Source organism: Cannabis sativa, chromosome 6, assembly GCF_029168945.1.
Source record: "Cannabis sativa cultivar Pink pepper isolate KNU-18-1 chromosome 6, ASM2916894v1, whole genome shotgun sequence".
NCBI lineage: Eukaryota > Viridiplantae > Streptophyta > Magnoliopsida > Rosales > Cannabaceae > Cannabis > Cannabis sativa.
The window spans coordinates 74,045,599-74,071,519 of record NC_083606.1 but is presented as its reverse complement, the minus strand read 5'-3'; the positions used below and the strand labels follow the sequence as shown (position 1 = coordinate 74,071,519).

At 34.1% G+C, this 25,921-nt stretch overlaps 2 protein-coding genes and 1 long non-coding RNA gene across 4 annotated transcripts in view; 2 read left to right on the top strand and 1 right to left on the bottom strand.

Moving 5' to 3' along the window:
• Positions 1-25,921, bottom strand: part of LOC115695574 (germacrene-A synthase-like) — an 84,100-nt gene that overhangs the window by 57,254 nt on the left and 925 nt on the right. The window contains exons 2-7 of one of the 2 annotated variants that reach the window (XM_030622631.2): positions 4,190-4,451; positions 2,150-2,540; positions 1,843-2,061; positions 1,372-1,510; positions 1,030-1,281; positions 123-459 (exon numbers count right to left, since the gene is read on the bottom strand). In XM_030622631.2, coding sequence (XP_030478491.2) covers positions 154-459; positions 1,030-1,281; positions 1,372-1,510; positions 1,843-2,061; positions 2,150-2,540; positions 4,190-4,451 — 1,569 coding nt within the window. In that variant the 3' untranslated portion in view covers positions 123-153. Of the gene's footprint in view, positions 1-122; positions 460-937; positions 1,282-1,371; positions 1,511-1,842; positions 2,062-2,149; positions 2,541-4,189; positions 4,452-25,921 lie in introns of those variants that run through there. The other variant, XR_009688564.1, reaches the window with a different exon arrangement.
• On the top strand, positions 4,509-7,428 carry LOC133039018 (uncharacterized). The gene is made up of 3 exons (XR_009688565.1): positions 4,509-5,170; positions 6,961-7,064; positions 7,156-7,428. It is a non-coding gene; the product is annotated as an uncharacterized LOC133039018 (long non-coding RNA).
• On the top strand, positions 8,579-10,586 carry LOC133038963 (uncharacterized). Its single transcript, XM_061117686.1, has 7 exons — positions 8,579-8,970; positions 9,144-9,228; positions 9,344-9,439; positions 9,554-9,652; positions 9,742-9,893; positions 9,968-10,142; positions 10,302-10,586. The coding sequence occupies exons 1-7, from the start codon at positions 8,579-8,581 to the stop codon at positions 10,584-10,586; spliced, it is 1,284 nt and encodes a 427-aa protein (XP_060973669.1).

Sequence of the window (25,921 nt, the reverse complement as noted above, 5' to 3'; positions counted from 1 at the left end):
AGAGAGAGATTAGAAGAACAGTGTTTTGTATTCCTTATGATTAAGAAGGTTACAAATAGTTTATATTAGGCATTAGAGAAGATAACAACCTTCTAACAATGCAACCGAAGAACACTCAACTAACAGAGTTAGTTGGTTAACAGTAACAACCAACTAACTAACTACTAATAATGGAATTGGATGAATAAGCAAAGCAGCAACAATATCTTTGGTGACTTTTCCAACGTGTGTATAACCATCTCCAAATTTGAAAATAAGATCCATAACCCTACAAAAGTTAAGAGCACGAAGTAATATAGGTGAAGCTACTTCAGTTGGCATCACAAACTCTTCATTTATTTCTTTCCATGCATTCATTATTAGCTTATTCAGTTCATCATAGGCTTCCTCTTCACAAACGCCATGTTCAATCATATAGCATTCTACTGCTGAATGTTCCTCATAATCATCTTCCTCAAACTGTACATCATGTAAGCAAATTAGATCATTATTAATTAATTAATTACCAAAAACATGTCATATGATTAAGGTTCAATTAACTGCTCACTGTAATATAAATTACATGGATCACTAATACAAGAGTAATAATATGTGGGATAAAATACACAGGCACATACTTTTTTTTGATAAATTTAATCACCTCACACACAATATTTACCCAACAAATAACTCAGACCAATAAACACAACATTTACCCAACAAAAATAGTAATGTTACAACAAAACAAAAGATACCAAAAACAAAATTTAGTACATAAATTAATTAAGTTTAATTTTTATATGATTAATTAATTCTTTCAAGGTTCATTTGGAACGTCGTATTAAGTCGCATTATATTGTATTGAATTGGATCATATATCATATTTTTATATAATACTAGACTTTAATTTATTATATATTTAGGTGCCTATAAAAGTTAATAACACATGTAGTTGTACATAAAAATATTACATAAAATATAATTTAATATAATACTATATAATACAATATGGTGCAATACGGCATACCAAACGAATCCTCAATTAATTACCTTGTGTTCAGCTATGTCATCCATGAGCCTACAAATAGTAACAGATGCTCTAATAATCTTTCGATCTTTCGAGAGCCACTCAAAAACTTCTTTTGTTACAATATTAGTTTTCATTCCAACCAAAGAGCTTAGTATCAACATGTAGTAACCACAATTACCCAAAGCAAATTTCAAGTACTCTTCAAAACTTGGGATGAGTCCTCTATGCAAACATCGAGCTTCATCCAAATGAGATCGGACTAATCCCTTAAACTGTTAATTCAATTAATTAATTATTTAAATAAATAACCAATTAACGATATAATTAACAAAATAATTAAAACAAATAATATTGACGTATACCGCTGCTTTTGCATAATGAACTTTGTATTGTTCTTCTTTTTCTAGCACTTGCTCAAACTCTTCGTAACAATTCAAAACATCTTTATAAAATGTTTGCATATATTCTTGATTCAGTGTATCCACACAATTTATATCCCACCTACAAATTAAAAACATATATACTTAATTATTTTATAAAAACTCAAGAAAAAAAAAACAAAAAAATTATGTTTTTAAAGATTTATAGTTTTTTTTTTCTCTTACAATTTTTTTTTGCAAAAATATGGAATATAATTTTCAGGTTGTTACAACATTATAAAAAAGAATGAAAAACGTTAAAAATATAAAAAAAAAAAATATATGTATAAAATTAAATTTATAATTTTTTTTATATAAAAATTATCCTATTAATAATTAGTCTATATATAGAGACAAAAGAAAAAATATATTTATGTATGTACATATTATATATGAGTAATTTGAAATTCAAACCTTTCAATTGCATGAGTTAGGAGCTCAAGTTCTTCAAGTGTACCATATGCATCATAAATATCATCAGCAATTGAGGCCAAAGCTATGATTTTGAGTAAAATATTTCTTGCCAAACAATATTGGGGTTCATAATAAACTCCTAATATCCAAAGGTACAATTCCACAATCCTATCTCTTGCAAATGGAAATTTGTGTACAAAATCTGATTCTTTCCACCACCTAATTATATATAACCAAAACAATTTAATAATTATAATAAATAATTAATTATGCTTGATAAATATTAAATATATATAAATAATTATACCTGCTGACTTCACTAAGTTCCTTTTTATGCATGCATTGTAATAGATTGAAATCTAACTTTGCAAGTTGTAACAATACTTTGTTATGTGAGGCATCTTTTTCATATATCGAAATGAAATGCCTTGCATGAAGATTTACTAGGGTCTTTCTTAAGGGCCTCTCTAGGGCTCGAGATATTTCTTTCGATAATGGATCATCGTCTTCATGGTGTTCTTTTTTCTTCACCAAAAACTCATTTAGGTGTGTTGTTGTGAAAGCAAGTGCTTCATCAAGTATATTTTCTCCAACACAACTCAAATGTGAGGCTTCATATAAGCTAAGCAAACCAAGGGTATCACTTACCAAGCATTTTTTAAAGTTCCCATCCTCATCTTTGAATTTTTCAAATATATCTGCATGTGTGTATATATATATACATAATTAATATATAGAGTAGTATTTTCATTCTTAATTTGTATATGTGTATATGTATACTAATTATAAATCAGTATTCTTATTATGACTAAAAAATCTATGACTAAAGGTATTAGTTACAAATATCACAATTTATTGTAACTAAATATATTTTTAGTCACAATACCTGTTGTGATCCTAAAACTATATATATAAATGTATATATTAGTGACAATATGTATCTAAATACTATGTTTTAGCTATAAGTAATTTTTTATCGTGACTAAAGTCATATATTTAATCACAAAATATTATGTTGTGGCTAAAAGATTGTTATCAAAGGTAGCTTTTTTTGTAGTGATGAATTTTAGTGGGATAAAAATAAATATATGTAAGAATCGAACATAAATTTTATAAAAATGAAATAAATTTTATGAGGACAAAAGTAAAAATACATAAAGATATAAATAAAAAATATTAATTTTGGGGGGACGAAATGTGAAATATTCAAAAAAAAAAAATATGTGTATATAATTAATTAATAAAAAATTGAGGGGAGAGGGAAATGAACTCACATCCTTTCCCTTGGCTTCGCCCTTAGTTACAATTATTTAAGACATACTTTAAAATTTTTAGAAATTCAAAAAAAAAAAAATTTAACACGCCGAGAACAATTTGTTGGATGTGTGCGTCATTTATTTTATATGCATATGAAATAGAATGTTTGAACACTACTTTTCGTATTATAAATTATTCTGAATTTTTTAAAATGTTGCAGGCTACATGTAGGCCCTGAGAATATATGGGTTAAAACCATTTAAATTTGGGATAAGTTGAAAACTATCTCTTTTTATTACACATTAACTAAAATATAACTCCAAAATAATTTTAATTGATAAATATCCACTTTATAATCAAAGTATCAAATATAATCTCACATAACTTATCAAAATTAGAGTTCCTAATGTACATAATGGGGATATGACCTATAAAACTGGGTATAAATTAAGGAGTAGTAAAATGAAGATATGAAATTAAAATAGAATATAAAAAGTGAGTATAGTGTGTAATTTTCCCTTTAAATTTTGGGACTCTCACTTTCAGAAATATATCAAAAAAAAGTATTGAAAAAAAGTGTCACGAGACTTGAACCCACACAACTAATCACGCTATGAATATTTATTGTTTAAAATACACTTAATTTTATTTAAATAAAAAGCTAATGATGCTTTTTTATTTTTTTTTATTTTGGGCTCTCAATGTGGGCCCTAAACACGGGCCTAGCCCCATAAAATAAGAAAAACTTATAAAAATATTGAAATTTGAGTTAATATTTACAAAAATACTATCAAACAGAAATCTTTTCAAAAATACTACATTTTTATAAAATAACAGTAGAACACAAAACAAAACAACTAAAAAATAATCGTAGAACAACAGTAAAAACTTAACGCAGTACACAGTATAAAACTTACACAGTATTTTTGAAAAAAATTCCGCCTCACAGTATAAAAATAAAAAAGTTAGAAATTTCAATATGTGTATCTCTAAAATAAACAAAAAATTAAACTAAAAAATTCTCATGCTAAAATAGATGGACCTATATATATACATACATTTGTAGTAGAGTATACATAGATATGCTTACCAGAAGAAATTGTAAATCCATGTTGTCGTAGAAGTCTAAATCGAATAGAAACATGGTGTAAATCTTCATCATCAATATTAATTTTGTTGTAAATGCATTGAAGCTTATTTTCTATTTCAGTTTCAAAATGATAAGACAATCCCAAACGTTCTACCACATCAATTATCTTCAATTGATTTTTCCAAGCATCATAATAATAATCTCCAAATATTTCTCTTCTAATCACTTCTTTTAATTCCTCAACCTTTTGTTGTTGACAATACTATACATAAAAAACACATAAATTAAATATATAATTAGTCTCTTCATAGTTATATAAATATATATATAGGGACCGGATTTCGTCCCGTTACTGTACGGACACGGATTTCAATCCGTGATGTACTGTAACCGTTGGATGGGTAGTTAATTTGATCCAACGGTTGGGGTTCATGTAGGGGTTTATGTAGGGGTAATTAGGTATCAAAAAATGGCTACCGGTTACTTTTTTTGAAATTTAAATTTATTAAAAATGGAAAAGTGAAAAGTGACATCTATCCATCAATCTTGTCCAATCAACCGTCGTACTCCTCCACTCCTCCACTTCTTCACTTTCATTTTCTTTCATTGTTCTATTTATCATTCGTTTTTCCATTTTCGTCTCTGCTAGGGCAAAGTTCTTCCTCTTCCATTTTCTTTTCATTTTCCATTTTGTTTTTCCATTTTCTATTTTCGTTTGAGGTAGTAAAAACCATATTGTACATTGTGGTGACTGTGGTGTACATTACTCGAAGTGCCATTGTTGGAGTTGTTAGAGGGGGGTGTCGACGGTGAGTTATACATTACTCCGTTATACTTTACATACATTTTCTTATTGACAGAAAAAAAAATATATTTTTGAAGGGAATGTGGTGTTTTTCCATTTTCGTGTACTTAATAGTTTCATTTTGTCTCAGGTGTGGAGGTTGAGGTGGTGAAGGGAGTTTGCATATTTTTGTCGAGGTATTTCTTTGTCTCTCTCTCTCTCTATCTCTCTGTCTCTGGTTCTGTGTTTAAGGGAGTTTGCATTTCTTTCTGTGTCTCCCCCCGTGCATGTGTTGTGGTTCTTAGTGTGGAATGTACTGTGTGTTATGAGTTTTTTGTTTTAGTTATTTATGAATATGTGATTTGGTATTTTGATTGAGTTTGTTGGAATAAAGAGTTGCATTGTTTAAATTGAATTAGTTGCACTGTACTATAATTTAGGGGTTTTGATTTGGGTATTTTGATGTATGTATTTTTGGAATGTGTTAGTTGATTCGGTTGGATTTTAAATATTTGGGAATATGATAAATGGAGATTTTTTGAGCAATATGACAAAAAAATAATGCATGAGTTCTATAATATTAGGCTGGATGGTCTGATTGAGGAAATGATTTGGCTTTATTTGTTGTTTTTGGGATAAAATATGAAATCATCAAATATTGGTAAGTATGGTACCCGATTTTAGAGGCACTATACTCATACAATTTAAAGATCGTAATAGAAGTAGGAGATTAATATAAATAGGAGATATTATGAAACCAAACAATTTGTATCAAACAAAACAAGTTGTGTATTGAACTAAAAACTTAACACACATAAATTAGGAATACTATTAAAAATTCGGATAACAATAACTGAAAAAAATATCTCGTTTAAAATTTTTGCAACCCCATCAAAGCTTAATGTGCATACTTGAGGGTATTGTAATCCAGTTCCTGGTCTTACAGTTCCTTGTCAATTATTTTTTTCTTTTTTCATGAGTGTACAGATCAAACTCCTAAACACCTTCAATTGACCTTCGCATTGCCTATAAACACAAATTTTGTATAATCTTTTGGGCCATACAAAAATCCTTAGTAAATGCTTGTCCTTTTTCAATTACAAATTTTGTATAATCCTTTGGCCATACAAGAAACTATATTTTACAACTTGTAAGAAAGATGTGATTCGAATTCAGTTTAGTGGCTTGAGAGGATCAAATTCTAGGTTGCTACTTGTATTTATAAAACAAAATACTTTGACAACTTTCTTTCTTAGATCTTTGTAGAGAATGGGGAAGTTTTCTGTACTAATTATGCTTCTTCTTTTTTTTGTGCCTTTACTGCATTTTGCATAAGTTTGGTACTGTACTTTGTTGGTGTTTTGTGTCCACGGATTTCCTCCACCATGAGTGAGAGGTCTCAATATATTTGGGAGGAGGTGACCCGTGGACATGTGAACCTTTTTGTCTCTTTTCCAAAAAATTAGAAATTGTTGTAATGTTTTTGACCATTGGCAAACTTCATGCTTAATTGAGGCCCTAAGAACCTCAAGATCTAGAGTTCCAAGATTTAATTGAGAAGGTCAATAATTTTTTATAAATTTTATGTTACATATGTTGGCATCATTGTATGTTAAAAGTGAATACTGTATAACTGACTTTACTGTGATGTTATTGTAATAGTATAGTATGTAAGGAAAATATGCTTACTTGTTGCGAAGGGAGACTAACAAGTTACAGAATCCATTATTTAGGCATATTGGTACATTGTACTTAACAGTTTCCATGTAGTACATTTAAGAAATAGACTATAGTACATATAATGATAGTATGTTATATAGGAAGAGATGCTTACCTGTTATTGTACACATATAGGAAATTAAGTGTCGGGATGTCATGAATACACTGAAATGTTAGACGATTGCATGAATTATTCAAAGTCTTTGTCTTCCAATATTTTAGTGTTTTGAATGTTTGTTAATTTAAGTTATTTTGTCTTGTGTAATAGGTTTATAAAATGGTATTTAAACGGAAGAGGGGGGCTGCTGCAGACAAAAAGGATGCAGCAGAGATAAAGAAGAAGGATCCGAAGGAAGCTTGGCCGAAGTACTAGTGAGTTATTTGTGGCAGTTATTTTAGTGGTAATATTTTTTGGTTTTGAAAATAATATTTATAATTCCATGTGAACCTTTAATTGATGCAGCCAAGCCAATTTCTATGCTTATGCTGATGCACACAAAGAGAAACCTAAAGCAGATGTGAGTGACTTGGACTGTGTTATGGATCTTTTATTTTTTATCTTTGATTTAGCGTACTTTTGTTAATAATCGAGTCTTAATATTGCAGGTGCTTCGTAGTTTTAAGGAGCAATTCAAGCTTCTTACCGATGAAGAGATTGAGAATTGGGCTGCATACGAAGTCGAGGCTTCCCCCTCCAAGGTTGGTGGTAGAGGGAAAGGGAAGAAGGTGAAGGAGACATTATTCTGCTGAGCCAGGGATTGACAACAACGAAGGTGTGGGGGACGTTCAAGTTTCTGGTCGTTGCTCATTCGAGCGTTTGGGGAGAATAGTCCCACTGCTGAACGAGGCTCAAAAGGAAATGGTGAGAAATGCCGGTTTCTCAACATTTTTAAGGGAGGATGCCCCGTACATAGACGCTAAGATAGTTAGTTGGCTGATCGATCACGTGGATCCAACCACTTCTCGGCTGGAGATATTTGGAAGAACAATCCAACTATCCGCCAAGCTGTTTGAGGATGTCATGGGAATCCGGGATGGCGGAGAACCCGTGGCAACCGAAAGTGAGCGTGACCTGGTTGAGTTTGACGTCCTCTTCAAGGCCAAGGACTATAGGTATTCCCTGACTTTGCTGGAGAATGAGCTCAGGGAAACCAGCGACAGTGACTACTGTTTCTCATTAAGTTTCTCCTTGTCCGTATTGGAACCGTGTTCTTCGCCGAAGAATGGTACCGAGGTCAGCACTAGCTACATGCATTCTTTAGTTGACATAAGGTCAATTAAGAAGAAGAATTGGGCGACTGCCGGATATCGATATCTAATGAGCTCTCTACACCGGTACAAGACGAAGAACACCAAAAATGTCTCCGGTTGCACGATATTTTTACAGGTAAGTTTTCGAATTATTGTGATGGTAGTAATTTTATTCTCTCTTGTACTGGTGTGGTAATATATGTATGCACTTTTGTTTGGTGGCAGCTTGTATATTTGACGCACGTAGACTGGACTGCTACTCACGTGGACCGGACTCGTGGCTCCAATTGACTTTTGGACCACAAAACACTGCAAGTCAGTGTACAAGTGGATTCGAGACCAGGGTGGTCACACAAGTGGAAAGGTACATTTAGTACTTCAATTTTCTAATGCGTTAGAATTTTATTTGAGAGATATGCTAACTAGTTTTTTTGGTGTACTAAGCAGGTGAAGTTGACTAACACGTATGTGTTACTGCCAAGTTTTGAATCCGCTGCAGTTGGGCAACCCACAAATGACGCAATATACAAAGCTGTGTGTGAGTTGAAAGATGAGGTCTTCCGGCTTGATTTGAAGGTGAGCAGCGCAAAAGAGTCACATCGAAGGTACTCTCCACTTCCCTTGGGAAGGGGACTATGAAAGAAGTGTTGGAGATACCTGAGACGAGCAAAGTTCAGCGCTCGCTTTCGTTCAACGGGGAGACCGAGAAGAAGGATGACGTCTGTGTCGAGGAAAAGGATGGTGAAGGGACGAAGGATGACGTGGTTGTCGAGGAAAAGGATGGTGAAGGGACGAAGGATCAATTGGAAGAGGATGTTGATGATGTAGAGAGTGTCCCTTCACTTAATCTATCAGAAGAGAAGGTCGTTGTTCCAACTAAGGTGGTTGTTTCTGATGATTCGTTTGAGGTTATGAACTTTTGGGGAGAAGATCTCCCCGCTATTGTAAAAGAGGAAGTTGAGCAGGCAGTGAAGGATGATTTTGATGATCTTTTGCGTTCGAAAGATTCAAAGAATCTGGAGGGAAGGTGATTGGTCCGTTCACTGTGAAGAAGGGTTACTCAAATCAACAGTACGAGTTGTTCCGTTACATTTTCTCTAGCGCCAATGATCCGAGGTAATCTCATGTGTCATGATTACTGTGTACGTAGTTGATATTAGTACATTCGTTTCGTTGTTGATTATTTGTTTGGTATTTCAGTGAAGTGTTAGCCCATTTTGGGAAGGTTGAGGTCGAGCGGATGTATTTCAAATGCATGAAACCGGAGACCGATATATCACACAGTGTACGTAGAAGTTGGCTTTTGGGTGCTTTGAAATTTTTAGTTCATTACTTTAGTTAATGCCATTTACAAATTGTATGAATGACAACATAACGGATATTGTTTGTGTAAATGTCAGCTCATTGATTGCTTTGCTCAAATCATGAATTTTCGAGAGAAGAAGCGCAACGGCATTGGAAGTAAGAGAACTTGGTTTATGCCCACCAGAATTTCGGTATGAAATTTGATATTTAAAAGTGGACATGAATCTTTTGTATTTGTGCTGTAAACTCTGTTAAATCTATGTTTTTATTTAAAATGTAATCTATTATGTGTGCTTATTGTGCAGAGCAAGTTACTTGGAAGATCGATGACTGTGGAGAGGATGGCGAAGCAGCAAGAGTGGTCCACTCTTTATTACGATGCAGATTTGAGTTTATGTCACACTGTAATTTGCATTTTCTTGAAACTTTTGTGTTGAATCAAATGTGTGTAGTTCAATTTTCCGATGACGTTGTTTGTTTTACTTTGTCGCAGATGGTGGTACCCCTACTGGATACCGAGAGTGCTCCGCACTGGTTTGCGGCGAATGTGAGCATGGTTAATACAACAGTGGAAATTAGGGACTCGTTGTCTTCTGCAATGCATAAGAGGTCACGTCGGAGCACCAGCGTAGAGATGGTAGGCACGTGTGTACACGGATTGCCGTTTTATTAGTGTAATTGCACTAATCTCAACTGTGATTGTTTTAATTTTTTTGCAGCTCCAGACTTTGGACCAATTGTTTGCCCCTGTCAAGCCATGAACTGAATTTCGCCGAGTTTGTAATTATTTCTTCAAGCAAGGACTACCCACAACAACAAAATGGCCACGATTGTGGAATGTTTGTAATGAAGTACATGGAATCACTGTTCGAGGAAAATGAAATATTGGAAGAGGTAATGTAATGTTGATTTCTTTAGTTTAAGTTTTCATCCAGTTAACTAACTCGTTTATATTGTGAAAATTGAGTTGTCAATCTATTTTTTGATGGATTTGTTTCTATGGATTTGGTTGTCATGTGTATTACCGAATTGGTTTCCTAATGTACACTGCAGTTTGATCCTATTGAAGCGAGACTGGATTGTGTTGGGAAAATTGTCACCCACGAGAGTAACAAGGCTAAACATGCTGTGATGGAGGGAGTTAAGAAGCAATTTGGATTGAGCAAAACCAAAGTTCTTCCATCAACATCTACAACTATAGCATTACGTAGTCCATCAAGGTCTCCTCGAGACCCCCGATTCAAAGACTCGAAGGCCGTGTCAGAAAACATGTGGACTGGCAAGAGCAAGTCCCCGAAAACACGTCATTCTAAAAGGCTGGCCATAAGTAACAAGTAGTATATTACAATGGTTAGAAAAGTTACTTTATTTATATATTTACTATGTTCAGTACAATGGTTACAAAAGTTAGGTTTTAGGTCGTAAATTATATTTACTCAGTCATGTTATATACTTGCATCATACTACTGTTAGGTGATTTGGAATTGCACTAATGTTGGTGATTTTATAATTTACTATAGGGTGAGACTTGTGGTAGTTTTTAGAATTTGGTGGAACTGATTATTATTATTGTATGGTCATTATTACTATTATTGTGAATATTATTTAGGTTGTTATACTTTGCCATTACTATTAGGTTTTGGATCTTTTTTTACCATAACAATATGTCAAGTACATTATTCTGAAAATGAAACTAACCAATTTTACATTCCTTTTCGCACTATCTCGTTTTAGTCCAATGATGTCCATAGCCAAAATAATAATAATACTTATACTTATGTACTTTCCCATTACTATTGTGAATATTATTACTGTTGTTATATTTTGCCAGTACTATTAGGTTTTGGATAGTGAAGTACATTATTTTCAAAATGAAATTGTTTACTCCAATTATGTCCAAAATAATAAAAATACCTACAATCAACAACGAAGGCATTAATTCGGCCTTGGACATAAATTTGGATCAAAAAGAGTAAGTACAAGATGCTTATGAGCAATAATAATAACTCTGTCACACAATTTCCTTTGTAACAATTTCACCACTTCTAAATAATGTAATTAAAGGCTATAAAAAAGAACTGTTTTCCAAAAATGCAGTGTATTGAACATCAACCTTTACAACAATTATATGGATACCTCCAACATATTAAAAATTAAAAACAATGGTACCAATCTATTCAACATTAAACACATAGTTAAAGTACTGTACAGTGATGAGACATAATAACTCTGAATTTCACCATTTCTAAATAATGCAATTAAAAGCTACCAAAAAAAATAAAGGTTAGTGTTTTTAAAAAATGCAATGTATTGAACATCAACGTTTGAAAATGGTAGCAATCTATTAAACATTAAACTTTGAAAAAAAAAGTTGAAGTATTTTTAAAATGCAAATTAGTGAAACACAACAATGTTGACTAAGTTATTATGACACTTTTTGGATTATATTGTGAAAATTACCGATATTTATCTTTAAATCCTAGTATTTCACACTAGATTAATTACTGTACTACGCACATATTGACATTCACAATCAATGACGAAATAGTAATCAAGAAATTTTTAATAGAACCAACTTAAATGCCTACCTTTCCTTTGAATTACGTCCTTAAAAAACATAAAATAAACATCATACCACATACAATATCTCTAACGAAATAAAAGTTGGCAAATGATGAAGAGGCAAATAAATATAATGAAATATAATTTTTTAATAATGTTTTCATGGTGCATCTTCTCTTTCTCCAAACTCCTTACTTGGTTTCGCAAACCGAGAGTAGTGTCTCCAGGTTTTTTAGGATGAGCTTGATCGATCCAACAAAAGTAATCACATCCTCGACTTTCGTTGTTCTCCTGAATTTAAAATAAGTACATCACCATATTTACAAAGCCTAGTTTAAAATATTATTAAGGCGTTCGAAGTCTTACATAGTGCGGACATCCAAAGAAGCGACGACCCGGATTTGCTCTACTGCTAGAAGTCCAAACATAAGCTAGATCACCACAGTAGCAATGGGGGTGTCCCCCAAGTGAATTTTTCCATGAAGGGAAATCCCTCTCGAACCCGTAGGGGTCCTCTCCAGAACCAGCCACCATGTTTTTTTTTTTAACAAACCAAATTAGGGTGTTAGTGAGGCTTGAAAAGGAGTGTTTCCGTTGACCTTATGGTGGAAATAGGTTGTGAAAATAAATTTAGGGGGGAAACCGAATTTCTTTGAAAACGTTAGAAAGTATATTAAAATTGGGGAGCATATTTCGTGCTTCCTCTCAAATATTTGCTTCAAAGTCTTTGGTGCACTATACTTATATACAAAAAAGTAGTGTCAATCAATCACAAGCAGTCAATCAAATTAAAATAATATTTTATGTTAACTCTATGAACAGTTAAAAGTACAACACATAAATATTTCTCCCCACATGAATAAACCACATATACAGCCGGTTTAGTTTGGTTTAATGGAATTGTATGAACTTTCTTATATTTTAATTTTATGTAGGATGTATTGGAATTCTAATTTCCAATAATCAGTTGACATGTGTAGGATGTATTACCTTCTTTAATAAAATAAAAAATACTTATTTAAATATACAAACCTTTGAAGTCAATATGAATGAAAATAATGTGTGTCATTTAAATATACATTTTGAATTTTGAGTGGGTTAATATCAATGAAACTTAATTTTTGTCTTATGTTAATAGAATCTGCTACAGTACATATGATGTGACATATAACTATGTAAAACTCAGCCAAGTACGTTTTTACAATAAAATAATAATTTCAACACTTAAAGTAAACAACAAATCCTTCAAAACCCTAAAAAACAATTTTAAATAAATGAGGAAGACCTTTTTTGTATTTTAAAATAATAAACATTTTAATAATATTTTCCCATCAATCCATATACGGTCAAATCAGTAGGTTGTACATGAGGAAGCAATTTGACATAGGACTGTAAAAAACGCTGACATTCGCCTCCCGCATATCTTTTCTTCAAGAGTCTGGCGCACCGTTGTGTCAAATATTATAACACTCATTCCTCGGTCGCCTTGTCCACTCGGGAGGTTAAGGTTCGGTAGGATGACATATTTGGGTGGCCGTTTTGGAAGTAGTTCCCGCCACCCTAGTCCACCCATCCCAAACCTTCGTCAACATTTCCTGAATACACATGTACCACATACATAAAATTTTTAAGAAACAATTTGTAATAATATAATATTGAAATAAATAGACATAAAGAGTTGAGTTATTACCAAAATTTGTTATGAGATGATTTATTGAATTGCTGAAATTCCCTTGATGCACCTACAACACACGGTTGCAGTGCATACCAATCCTTCTGTTTACACATCTTCACTTTGGTGCAACAACAATACATAATTTATTTTTTTAATATATTATACACACGTCTACATATAGGGAGTGAGTTCTCTAGGATAGGGTTTAATACGAAATTGTGAAGGAGTAAGGAGAGGTAGAGGGGTATATATAGTACTTGTGGATGTGATTGTTGAGTGTAGTCTTCACAAAAATTTAAAAATAATAATTAATAATATAACCCTAGGTACGGCTACAAATAACCTAAAGCTATTTATTTGACTTTTTCAATCCCTTGAAAAACGTAGTATCAACAAACCCAACCCCCTACTAACTTTTCCTTGGAAGACGTAATTGGAACCAATATGCATGCTCGGTGACAACATTGAATTGGTTTACTGTGCTAAACAAAAATTATGTATTTAAATAAGGTAAATGTTGCTCCCATTGTTATCACATGTAGCAACAAATATCCTAATATTATGTCCAAATAAACATGTGTGGCCAAATGAATAAGAAATTAAATTAGGATGTTTACTAATAATGAAAACTCAATATTTATTTAAATACGATTTTAATATTTCATTAAAATATTATTCGTTGGAGTAAATATTGCAATAATTTTTGTAAGATTACATTAACGTATCACTCGTTGGAATCAAGATTACAATAATTTTTTGAATACTATATAAATATAGATATTTAATAACAAAATTCTTTAATGTTATGAATACAATAGTAGTTTAAGACAAGAAGTGACTCTAGTAATAAAATCAGGAGAATAGTGAATCTGGTACGCGTCATGATGAACTGAGTACACACTCAGCCCAAACAACCTAAATTCATAGTGCAACTTCTCCCATACTGCATCGGTGTCACTCTGTACAACCCTAGGTCAAACTAGATTCGGTGAGTTCGTTAGAAGAGGAGTGACTCCGGTACCCAACAGCAAACTTCACTACATACTGTGTCACCGCGCATGTAAACACCGCGAGTGACAACGTCAGTACTACGAATGGTTGACTGTCGCGTCGTACAACCCTAGCTCGAACTAGATTCATTGAGTTTTTTAGGAGGATAGTGACTCCGGTACACCAAAGCTAACTTGACTACATACTGTGTGTCACCTTAACCAAAAAACACCGAATCCAGTTCGACCTGGGGTACCGGAATCACTACTCTCCCAACGAACTAACCGAATCCAGTTCGACCTCGGGTTGTACTGAGTGACACTCAACCATTCCTACTACTGACATTGTGACTTGCGGTGTTTACGGGCCCGGTGACACACAATATGTACTCAAGTTCGCTTTGGGGTACCGGAATCACTACTCTCCCAACGAACTCACCGAATCCAGTTCGACCTCGGGTTGTACTGAGTGACACTCAACCATTCCTACTACTGACATTGTGACTTGCGGTGTTTACGGGCCCGGTGACACACAATATGTACTGAAGTTCGCTTTGGGGTACCGGAATCACTACTCTCCCAACGAACTAACCGAATCCAGTTCGACCTCGGGTTGTACTGAGTGACACTCAACCATTCCTACTACTGACATTGTGACTTGCGGTGTTTACGGGCCCGGTGACACACAATATGTACTGAAGTTCGCTTTGGGGTACCGAATCACTACTCTCCCAACGAACTAACCGAATCCGTTCGACCTCGGGTTGTACTGAGTGACACTCAACCATTCCTACTACTGACATTGTGACTTGCGGTGTTTACGGGCCCGGTGACACACAATATGTACTCAAGTTCGCTTTGGGGTACCGGAATCACTACTCTCCCAACGAACTAACCGAATCCAGTTCGACCTCGGGTTGTACTGAGTGACACTCAACCATTCCTACTACCCACAATGTGACTTGCGGTGTTTACGGGCCGGTGACACACAATATGTACTCAAGTTCGCTTTGGGGTACCGGAATCACTACTCTCCCAACGAACTCACCGAATCCAGTTCGACCTCGGGTTGTACTGAGTGACACTCAACCATTCCTACTACTGACATTGTGACTTGCATTGTTTACGGGCCCGGTGACACACAATATGTACTCCAGTTCGACCTGGGGTACCGGAATCACTACTCTCCCAACGAACTAACCGAATCCAGTTCGACCTCGGGTTGTACTGAGTGACACTCAACCATTCCTACTACTGACATTGTGACTTGCGGTGTTTACGGGCCCGGTGACACACAATATGTACTCAAGTTCGCTTTGGGGTACGGAATCACTACTCTCCCAACGAACTAACCGAATCCGAGTTCGACCTCGGGTTGTACTGAGTGACACTCAACCATTCCTACTACTGACATTGTGACTTGCGGTGTTTACGGGCCCGGTGACACACAATATGTACTCAAGTTCGCTTTGGGGTACCGGAATCACTACTCTCCCAACGAACTCACCGAATCCAGTTCGACCTCGGGTTGTACTGAGTGACACTCAACCATTCCTACTACTGACATTGTGACTTGCGGTGTTTACGGGCCCGGTGACACACAATATGTACTCAAGTTCGCTTTGGGGTACCGGAATCACTACTCTCCCAACGAACTCACCAAATCCAGTTCGACCTCGGGTTGTACTGAGTGACACTCAACCATTCCTACTACTGACATTGTGACTTGCGGTGTTTACGGGCCCGGTGACACACAATATGTACTCAAGTTCGCTTTGGGGTACGGAATCACTACTCTCCCAACGAACTAACCGAATCCAGTTCGACCTCGGGTTGTACTGAGTGACACTCAACCATTCCTACTACTGACATTGTGACTTGCGGTGTTTACGGGCCCGGTGACACACAATATGTACTCAAGTTCGCTTTGGGGTACCGGAATCACTACTCTCCCAACGAACTAACCGAATCCGAGCCGACCTCGGGTTGTACTGAGTGACACTCAACCATTCCTACTACTGACATTGTGACTTGCGGTGTTTACGGGCCCGGTGACACACAATATGTACTGAAGTTCGCTTTGGGGTACCGGAATCACTACTCTCCCAACGAACTAACCGAATCCAGTTCGACCTCGGGTTGTACTGAGTGACACTCAACCATTCGTACGAACCACAATGTGACTTGCGGTGTTTACGGGCCCGGTGTGGCACAGTATGTACTCATTTAATCATGAAGCGTACCAGAGTCACTATTCTCCAGACTTTATTACTACACTCACTTGTTCTCTCAAACTACTATTGTATTCGTAACAGTATATACTCATTTTAATATGTGAGAAACATAAAATGAAGAATAATATTAAAACTATTTTTTTGTTAGTTTTTTATATTTTTAAGCTATATTATGTTATTATATTATTTAAGATACCCTGAAGTAACTTTTTTTTTTTTAAATGTAACTCTTATAATGTTTTAAATGTGTCTGATAAAATAGTTTTATAAAAATAAGTTTATTTTTAATTTAATTTTCTAATTTCAAATATAAAAAATTTAAAAGTAGTAACTTGTTTTCATACATTAAATTTTATTTAAATTTAAATATTCTTATATAAAATAAAAAAAGAAAAAGACTAAAATATTTTTAAAAAAAATTTAAAAAAAAGAGAATGTTTGACAAGTTTATTATTATTATTACAAAAAATATATTTTTACTATATGTGTCATGAGTCATATACAAATAATAAATAAAAAAGTAGGGATGCCTAAAAAAGTAATTGGCAAAAAAAAAAAAGAAAACGTACAACCGCTGAATTAATATATTTTAAAATTATTAAAGTGAGAATATGTGAGTAGCTCATTATTTCATTTTTTTAATAATAATATTAATAAAGGAGAAATTTTTTCTAACCACAATCAACCAAACCACAACAAAATCGATAATTTCGTTGGTTGGAATTACGTCTTCCAAGGAAAAGTTAATAGGGGGTTGGGTTTGTTCAAATTACGTTTTTCAAGGGATTGACAAAATCAAATTTGTCTTGGGGTTATACCACCTTTAGCCGTACCTAGGGTTATATTAATTATTATTTTGTAATATTTGACAAGACTACACTCAACAATCACATCCACAAGTACTATATATACCCCTCTACCTCTCCTTACTCCTTCACCTCTCAATTTAGTATTGTTTTCTTTCCTAGAAAACTCACTCCCTATCTGTAGACGTATGTATAGGGATAATATATATAAAAAAAAATAGTAAATTATGTATTGTTGTTGCACCGAAGTGAAGATGTGTAAACAAAAGGATTGGTATGCACTACAACCGTTTGTTGTAGGTGCATCAAGGGAATTTCAGCAATTCAATCAATCATCTCATTAGAAATTTCGGTAATAACTCCACTATTTACGTCTATTTTTTTAAAAATTATATTATTACGAATTGTTTCTTAAAAATTTTATGTATGTGGTATATGTATATTCAGGAAACGTTGACGAAGGTTTCGGATGGGTGGAGTAGGGTGGCACGAACAACTTCCAATCATGGCACCCAAATATGCCATCCAACCGAACCTAAACCTCCAATAAGGCCACCGAGGGATGAGTGTTATCTATCATATTTGACACTACGGTGCGCCATACTCTGGAACAAAATGATACGCGGGAGGCAAATGTCAGCGTTTTTACATTTTTTGGTAAAATTATTATTTTATTATAAAACCGTACTTGGGTGAGTTTTAAATATATATGTCACATCATATGTACTGTAGGAGTTTTTATTAACAAAAGACAAAAATTAATCCATTTTGTTGGGTTAATCCAAATGTTAATCCATTAGTTGGTTGTTCACTTTTATTATTTGAAAATTGTAATGTTTAATACTTTATTGTAATCAAGAAGTGAGAAATTGTAATGTGGTTACTACAAATTAATTAGCATATATAAAAGATTTCTTTATTCTAATAACGTATTTCTACGTATGTCTTTCCAACCCTAAAATCAATTTTCAACAAATACGTAAATAAATTATATGAAAATATGTTTGGAACGTATTTCAATGTACGTCGGAAAATTTGGATCTCCCATATCTCAATAAGTTCAAGTTTGAAAATAACGTACATCAATATACGTGCAGAGTACCTTAAATCGGAAATACAGTACGCTGCAATTATGTTTACTCAATATTTGAATTTAATGAGATAATAAGATTTTTTTTCAAATGTAAACTATAATTTCGAACATATTTATTCGTACATTACTTATTTTAATACATTTTGAACCATTTCCTATTTAGGACCACGTTTTAAAGTTGTTGGGAATTATTTGAAAATTGTCCAAATATTGTAATCTTCTTAACCAAGTATGGACTATTTCCTCTTTAATTTGTAGATACTAACTAAAAAAATCAATAGTTGTCTTATCAATATTTAATTTTCTGTGTACGTCCCACAGTGTACTCACTGACGTTAAATGGAGTATTTCCTACACTTTAAATAACGTACGTCAGCGATTTCACAGTGTAACATCAAATCAAACTGACTACATTCTGACATGCAGATCTCATGGGATTCCCTGATTTGAGTTAATTAATATACTATTTCAAAACACGAAACCTACCAGTAATTACTGAAGGAGATTTAATATTTGTTGGGCTCTAATATACTAATATGACATTTTTCTTATTAAAATTTGGACAAATCAATTAGGTCAGATTTAATAAATTATGATAGTAGTACCAACAACGATTATGATGTCAAATTTTAATAAATTATTTACGACTGAAATGAGTAGATGTCACATCACCTTTTTAAATTTCACCATTTAAACCATGTACTTATTATTACCATAACATTTAAATATTTAGGTGACAAAGTATTCATTAAATAATTACTCCTTCTGTGGGATCCGACCAAAATATTAAAAAAAAAGTCATACATGTCACGTGAATTCTTCGAGTATTGTGCCAAATATTATAAAAAAAAACTTGTTTTTATTATTTATTATAATTGTAGGGAATGTTCTATTCTATGTACCTTATATTTTGATCTCTATAAATAGACAAACATCCTACATATAGTTACTTTATTTGTAATAAAATAATTAGGATTAATACAATTAAGAGCACCATGATTTGATATCAATATATTATAACATTTATTGTTGATACATTTAATAGAGTTTCATTTTTTTTTTCTTTTTCTGAAAATTAATTTTATAATTCTAAATTTTAATGCATATGGTGCATGGGACCTCACATTTGATCTTTATGTTCAATTAATATTGATTTTTTTTTTATATATAATATTTTATTTACAAACATTTTGTGTTCTTATTTAAATTTACGCTAGTAAATTTAAATTAATACAACATTTAACAAAAAAGAAGGCAAATACTCATTTTGACAAATTATTTAGATGGTGTTTTGGCACTATAATTAAAAAATAAATTTTATTCTTAACAACTGAAATTTTTTTTTAATAATGCCTACAATTATAAGTGTTTGACAATATTTTCAGAAGATTTTTTTTTTTTAAAAAAAAAAATAAACAAAATATAAAATTTTGAGAACACCAAAAAGTTATTTGTCGGAGTTTAATTTCATCAATTTTTTTTTCCAAATTACTTTAAAATGCATTTCTTTTTTATGAATATATTTATTAATTTTTTTATTGAAGTTTATTTTCTAAGAAAAAAAGAAAGAATAAATAAATAATTTCTGTTTTTACAAAATTACATCAAACAAATATTTTTTAATTTTTGAAAACTTCAAAGTATGTTTTATATTATCATTATTTTAAACAATTTTAAAAAAAATAAAAACAAAACCAGAAAAATTCAGAGTGACTCCTCTTATTATTTAAGATTTGAAAACAATTTTATGTTTTTATAAACTCAAAAGGTGGGTCTACATACAAATTCTTGATTTAGTTAAATATTTTCAAAAACAAAATCTGGGTATTATTTTGAATTTTAGATTGAAAAATAAAAACACTATTTTTCATGTTTCAAACCGTGTACTTATTACTTAAAGATGGTGATGTGACATTTTTATACGGCTGTAATAAATCAATTCACATCATTCATTATGTCTTCCATCTGTACTAATACTTAAAAGCATTTTATTTTTACTTTAATTCTGGAAATTATTATTTAAATCATAAAACCGTACGTAATTTTGTTTTTAATATAAACATGTCACATCACTTAGTACTTTCCCGATATTGCTTAGATTTTGTTTGTGGGATTTGATTCACCTTCTCCTTCTATTAAAATTGGTTAACTAATAAATGGGTAAATATTACCATTGTCAAAATTTATTAACTATGAAATGGTTAAATTCGGAAAAAGAAAACCAATATTATTACATCAACCCAATCACGTGTACATCAACCCACCAACCCACTATATAAGTAAAGGTTATGTCTATTCACTAAGCATTTTTATCAAACCCCGTTTTACTGTTACCTACATCAAATGGACCCTTACCAAAACTTCAACCCTTTTGAAACAAGTCCTCAAAAATCCCCACCGCATCCTTTTTCTTCCACAAGACACGTAGGTACACCGTCACGGAGTCCAAGACTCCGTTCAGCGTCCATCTCAGGATGTCCTAACTGTGCTAGGCTCGAGTCTGTTCTCCACGAACACGAAAAAATTATAAAGAAGGCTCATTTACGAGCCACGGAGGCCAAGCAAGAGTCATACAAACTCGCGGAACATCTGTACCATTCAGCCCACGCCATGCAAGAAGCCAACAGTTCAAGAGAAAAATTAGAGGGTATCATGGATGACATTCTCGACTACACCGAGGTGTCCATTCCCCACTACCTACTTCATGTGAAACAAGAATCACCAAGCACTACTCCAAGAGAAAGCCCTTCACGACCAAAGTCCCCGTTCAGAGACAATAGCCCTCCGTCTCAAAGGAAGTTCCCTCAAGTTATAGAACTTGATTGAACATCCGTTCGGTTTCGCCGTGGTATTTTTCATATATATATACTGTACTTTTGTTACAACTCATCTCATATGGCTGTTGAATCAACTTTTTGTTAGGCCATTTAATGAGATTGAAGCACTTCTATTATATATCTACTTGTTTGTAACTTTACTATATTATTTTAAGTTTTTTTGCTTTCTGTTTGCAGTTGTGATTTCACAATGATTCACTTCACTTTTACTTCCACAATTAATTAATGAGGAAAGTGACATTAATACTCCAAAATAAACCAAAGTACATATTTCATAACAAATACTGATCGTACAACATTATAGCTTAAAATATAAAATAACATAACTTGGACACTAACACAGTGCATCATTTACTGTTTTTGGGAGAAGTATCCACTCCTCCTTTGTCTCCAACTTCTATATCATCTCCATTTCGGTCCTCACCTTTCTCGCCGAATCTTTCACATTGTCCCGTTCGGGTGATTTAATTGCACCGTAACATTCACCCTCATCAAACAAAGTGAGCAAACGAATTAAGGATAGCCTCTTCATCATTATCATCATCAGACTCCCACATGCAGGGAAACTCATTAACACAGCAAAGTTCTCTAACTTTCTGCCCAGTGTGAAGCATTCTCCCATCTCTCCATGTAGACATAAAGCAGAAAAAGCTTCTATGAAAGATTCATAACGAATTATTTTTATGGACGCATCAGAAGTAGTGTTTTTGCTTACAGCATCTTCGTACGTACTATAGATACCTTCATTTGGTCCATTGAAAATAACCCAGTGTGGACCTGAACTCATACTTGATATATTGTAATGCTAATAACTAAGTTACAAATTAATTTCTCTATAAACTTGATGCTGGATTGGAAAACGTCTCAAGTGTCTTATATAAGTCGTGGAGAATAACCCTATAGTACGTTTTTTAGTTAGCTGTACTCCATTGGGATGTACTCCATTGGGCAAATGTGATGTGTCAAAAGAGGGGTGCTTAAATCTCTGAATTACACAATTAAATACACGTGTAGGCGTACGTAGTATGGTCAAATGTCAACATTATTCATCAATGCCGTTTTTCCAAAAAACCTAATGTCCTACGATCTTGTTCTAACGTACGACGATGGTTTAACTTATAAGAAGATGTAGGTGAAGGGCCCATTAATATCAGCCCAACATAAATAAATCCCCAACATATATAAATCAGTAAAACTACCCATTCTACTAAAATAAGACATCACTTTAATACACGTGTACACGCATGGGGTTTTCATAATAGTACTGCGTTATCTTTGTAAAGTACAGGAATGGTTGAATTCATTAAAAGATGTTGGTATAGGCCCATTAATATAAGCCCAATGGATTTAAATGTGAACAACTAACCATTTATTAAAATTTTCTTCTTTTCTTAACATATTTTTTTCCAAAAACAATAAAAGTACAATGTTTTATTTCGGACGTACGAATATGGTTCAACTCATTGAAAAACTTAGGTGAAGGCCCATTAACATAACCCCAATCTATTTAAATCCCACCACCAAACCTTTCAACTCAATAACATCAACCCTTCAAATTTTTCGTCAAATAACCTTATTTCACAATTACATGTGGAATGAAATTAAAACAATTTGTACTATTATACCGTAATGACGTACGAGAGGAGTTGAGTTCCGCATTGTAATATTGAAGAGGCCCATTAATATCAGCCCAACAGACTTTAAATGTGATCACCAACTCCACACAACCCTATTATCTCAAACCTTCTATACTCACAAAATCTAATTTCAATCCCCTCACCACCCTCTACACCTTACTCCTCATCTACAATTCTTACAAATCAATAACAAGCCAACATGAATGACGAACACACTTATGAATGGGAAACCATCACAAAGAGAGCTAAACATCATAAAACCAATGAATGAGATTGAGATACGGGACGTGCTAGGCAAGAGTCTCGACAACCGGAAAAATGGGAAGCATTCTACGAAATGTATGCGAAACGGATGGGTTTCGGCACAAGGAAAGACGAGGTACGACTTTCTCATGGGGTCATTGTAATGCGGAGGTGGGTTTGTTGTTCAGCAGGGTTCGAAAAAAATCGCATCAACGGACACACCAAGAAAAAAAGACCTCATGATGTCACTAGAACCGGATGTCGGGCAAAGCATTGCGTATTTTACTCACACAACCGTCTAACACTTGGAAATGCAAAGAGTTCAAAGACAATGCACAATCACGAGTTGGCTTCATCAAGTGAGGTACAATTTTTGAGATCATATAGAGTTGTCTCCAATGGGTTGCTTGCCCAAGTCGGTCGATGAACTCCGTAGGAATTAAAACTCGCCAACATAATGTCTCATGTTGCTTTGCAAAGTGGAGGTTACGAGAAAATGCCATGTCAACTTCGAGATGTGTACAACGTGGTTGCCGGTGCGAAGCGAGAAGAGAAGATAGAGACGGACTCGAAGGGGCTGCGGGATTTCTTGATTGTCTCGCGAGAGAAGGATCCTAATTTCTTCGTTGTCTATCGGGTTGACGACGAGAATCGCTTGGCTAACTTGTGCAGGCGAGATGGAAACTCACGCGTGGACTATGTAGCTTTTGGGGATGTACTAGGATTTGACACAACCTACATGACGAATGAGTACAATAAGCCCCTCACTGTTCTCATTGGCGTCAACCACCATTTCAACACATGCATCTTCGGATTTGCTCTCCTCCTCCACGAGAAGCTTCCATCATATTCTTGGCTACTTCAAAAATTTCTAGAATGCCATGGAGATAAGAAGCCAAGTGTTGTAGTTACTGACCAAGATGCGGCCATGAAACAGGCTATCGTTGAACACATGCCTGATGTTACGCACCGTCTCTGCGCTTGGCATCTCAATACAAATGCTTCGAAAAAGGTTAAAGATCCGATCTTCTTAAAAACATTTAAGGATCTCATGTACAACTACTACGAGGAGGAAGAATTTGAAGCAAGATGGTTAGACGTCATCCAAACCCAACAACTAACGTATAATGAATGGTGTCAAACAACATTCGAGTCAAGACAACAATGGCAGAAACGTATTTAAGGGGTTCATTCGTTGCAGGAATGAGAACCACACAACGTTGCGAATCCATCAACTCCGCTCTAAAAAAATTTTTAGAGAAGAATTATTGCTTGCGTGAATTTGTAACAACCATAGATATGACAAGCCTCAAAGCTCGACACAACGAGACTGCAAATGACTTCAAAAGTAGATGCACTCGACCTCACCCACCTAATCCTACATGCTTGACCACTTACTACAACCAATGTGCCGAATTCTACACAAGAACTATGTACCACAAGGTTGCCGAGCGACTTGATTTAGAGAATAACTATTTTGTCCTAACTCAAGAGCAAGAAGGAGAGTGGCGTATATTCACCATTGGAAAGTTCCGGCATCCGGACGTCCAATACCGAGTTCATTACCGTGAAGGCCGACGAGCACTACACCGTAGTTGCTTGCTCTATGAAAGTCAAGGGTACCCTTGTAGACATTTATGGGCTACAATGAAAAGATTAAACATGAGAAGAATACCTAATTCTCTTCTCATGAAGCGATGGAGCAAATCCGCAAAGATAAATCTCCACCTACATTTTAACCCGCCAAAGACAACCACAACAAGACATTTACGAGATGGCTAGGTTTGGATCTCTCGGTTCACCGACTTATAACTTCACTTTCTATGCGGCGAAATCGAGGACTCGTACAACCGTGCAAAGGAAGAGCTTGAACGGCTAACTCTAATGTTCAAGGAAGAATTTGACTTGAATTCCAATCCGAAGGAGAGACGCCACAACACGGAAGATATCGTAGCAACCCCAACATTATTAAAGACCCCGAAGTTGTGAGAACAAAGGGTACGGGAAATACAAGGGAAGGACCAAACGGGGAGCAGATCCCAAGAAACTCAAGACATTGTCGCATTTGTCGCTCATCAGACCATGATTATCGACGGTGCCCAAATCGTCAACATAACACTGGATCTCAGGGGCAACAACCTCCAAACAATCAACCACCATCTGACTCATTCAATGACCACTCCAACGCGTATTTCCCGGAACCGCCTTCCTCCACACAAGAGTCTTACTATGGTCATTCTTATAACTAGCTACTTTTAGCCATTGTTGTTTTAACGTTTATGACTCTACTTATTGCAACCCAAGATCTACATTTATATACTTCTTGTTATGTTTGCTGTGTTTAAGGTAATTCTCTCATCTTCACCAAACCTCAAAATTATTATTGACGAACAACTAAATTATGCCTAGGAAAAAAAACTGAATCTTATAAGGTGAAAAAATATATTTTTCTGGTAATTTTTAATATACGAAATATTTACAATTACAAAATTACACCAACTAAAAACTCAATGTATAACAACAAATAATTTCATCACTAAAAAAAAAAAATTCTAAACAATATACTACGAAACGTAAATGAACGTACTCGGTACGTG

Excerpts from the sequence above, each read along its gene's own strand:
- LOC133038963 (XM_061117686.1), top strand. The coding sequence starts at position 8,579 with ATGAAAGAAGTGTTGGAGATACCTGAGACGAGCAAAGTTCAGCGCTCG. Across the intron at positions 8,971-9,143 it reads TCAAAGAATCTGGAGGGAAG|TGAAGTGTTAGCCCATTTTG; the intron begins GTGATTGGTCCG and ends TTGGTATTTCAG. Across the intron at positions 9,894-9,967 it reads AGCGTAGAGATGGTAGGCAC|CTCCAGACTTTGGACCAATT; the intron begins GTGTGTACACGG and ends ATTTTTTTGCAG.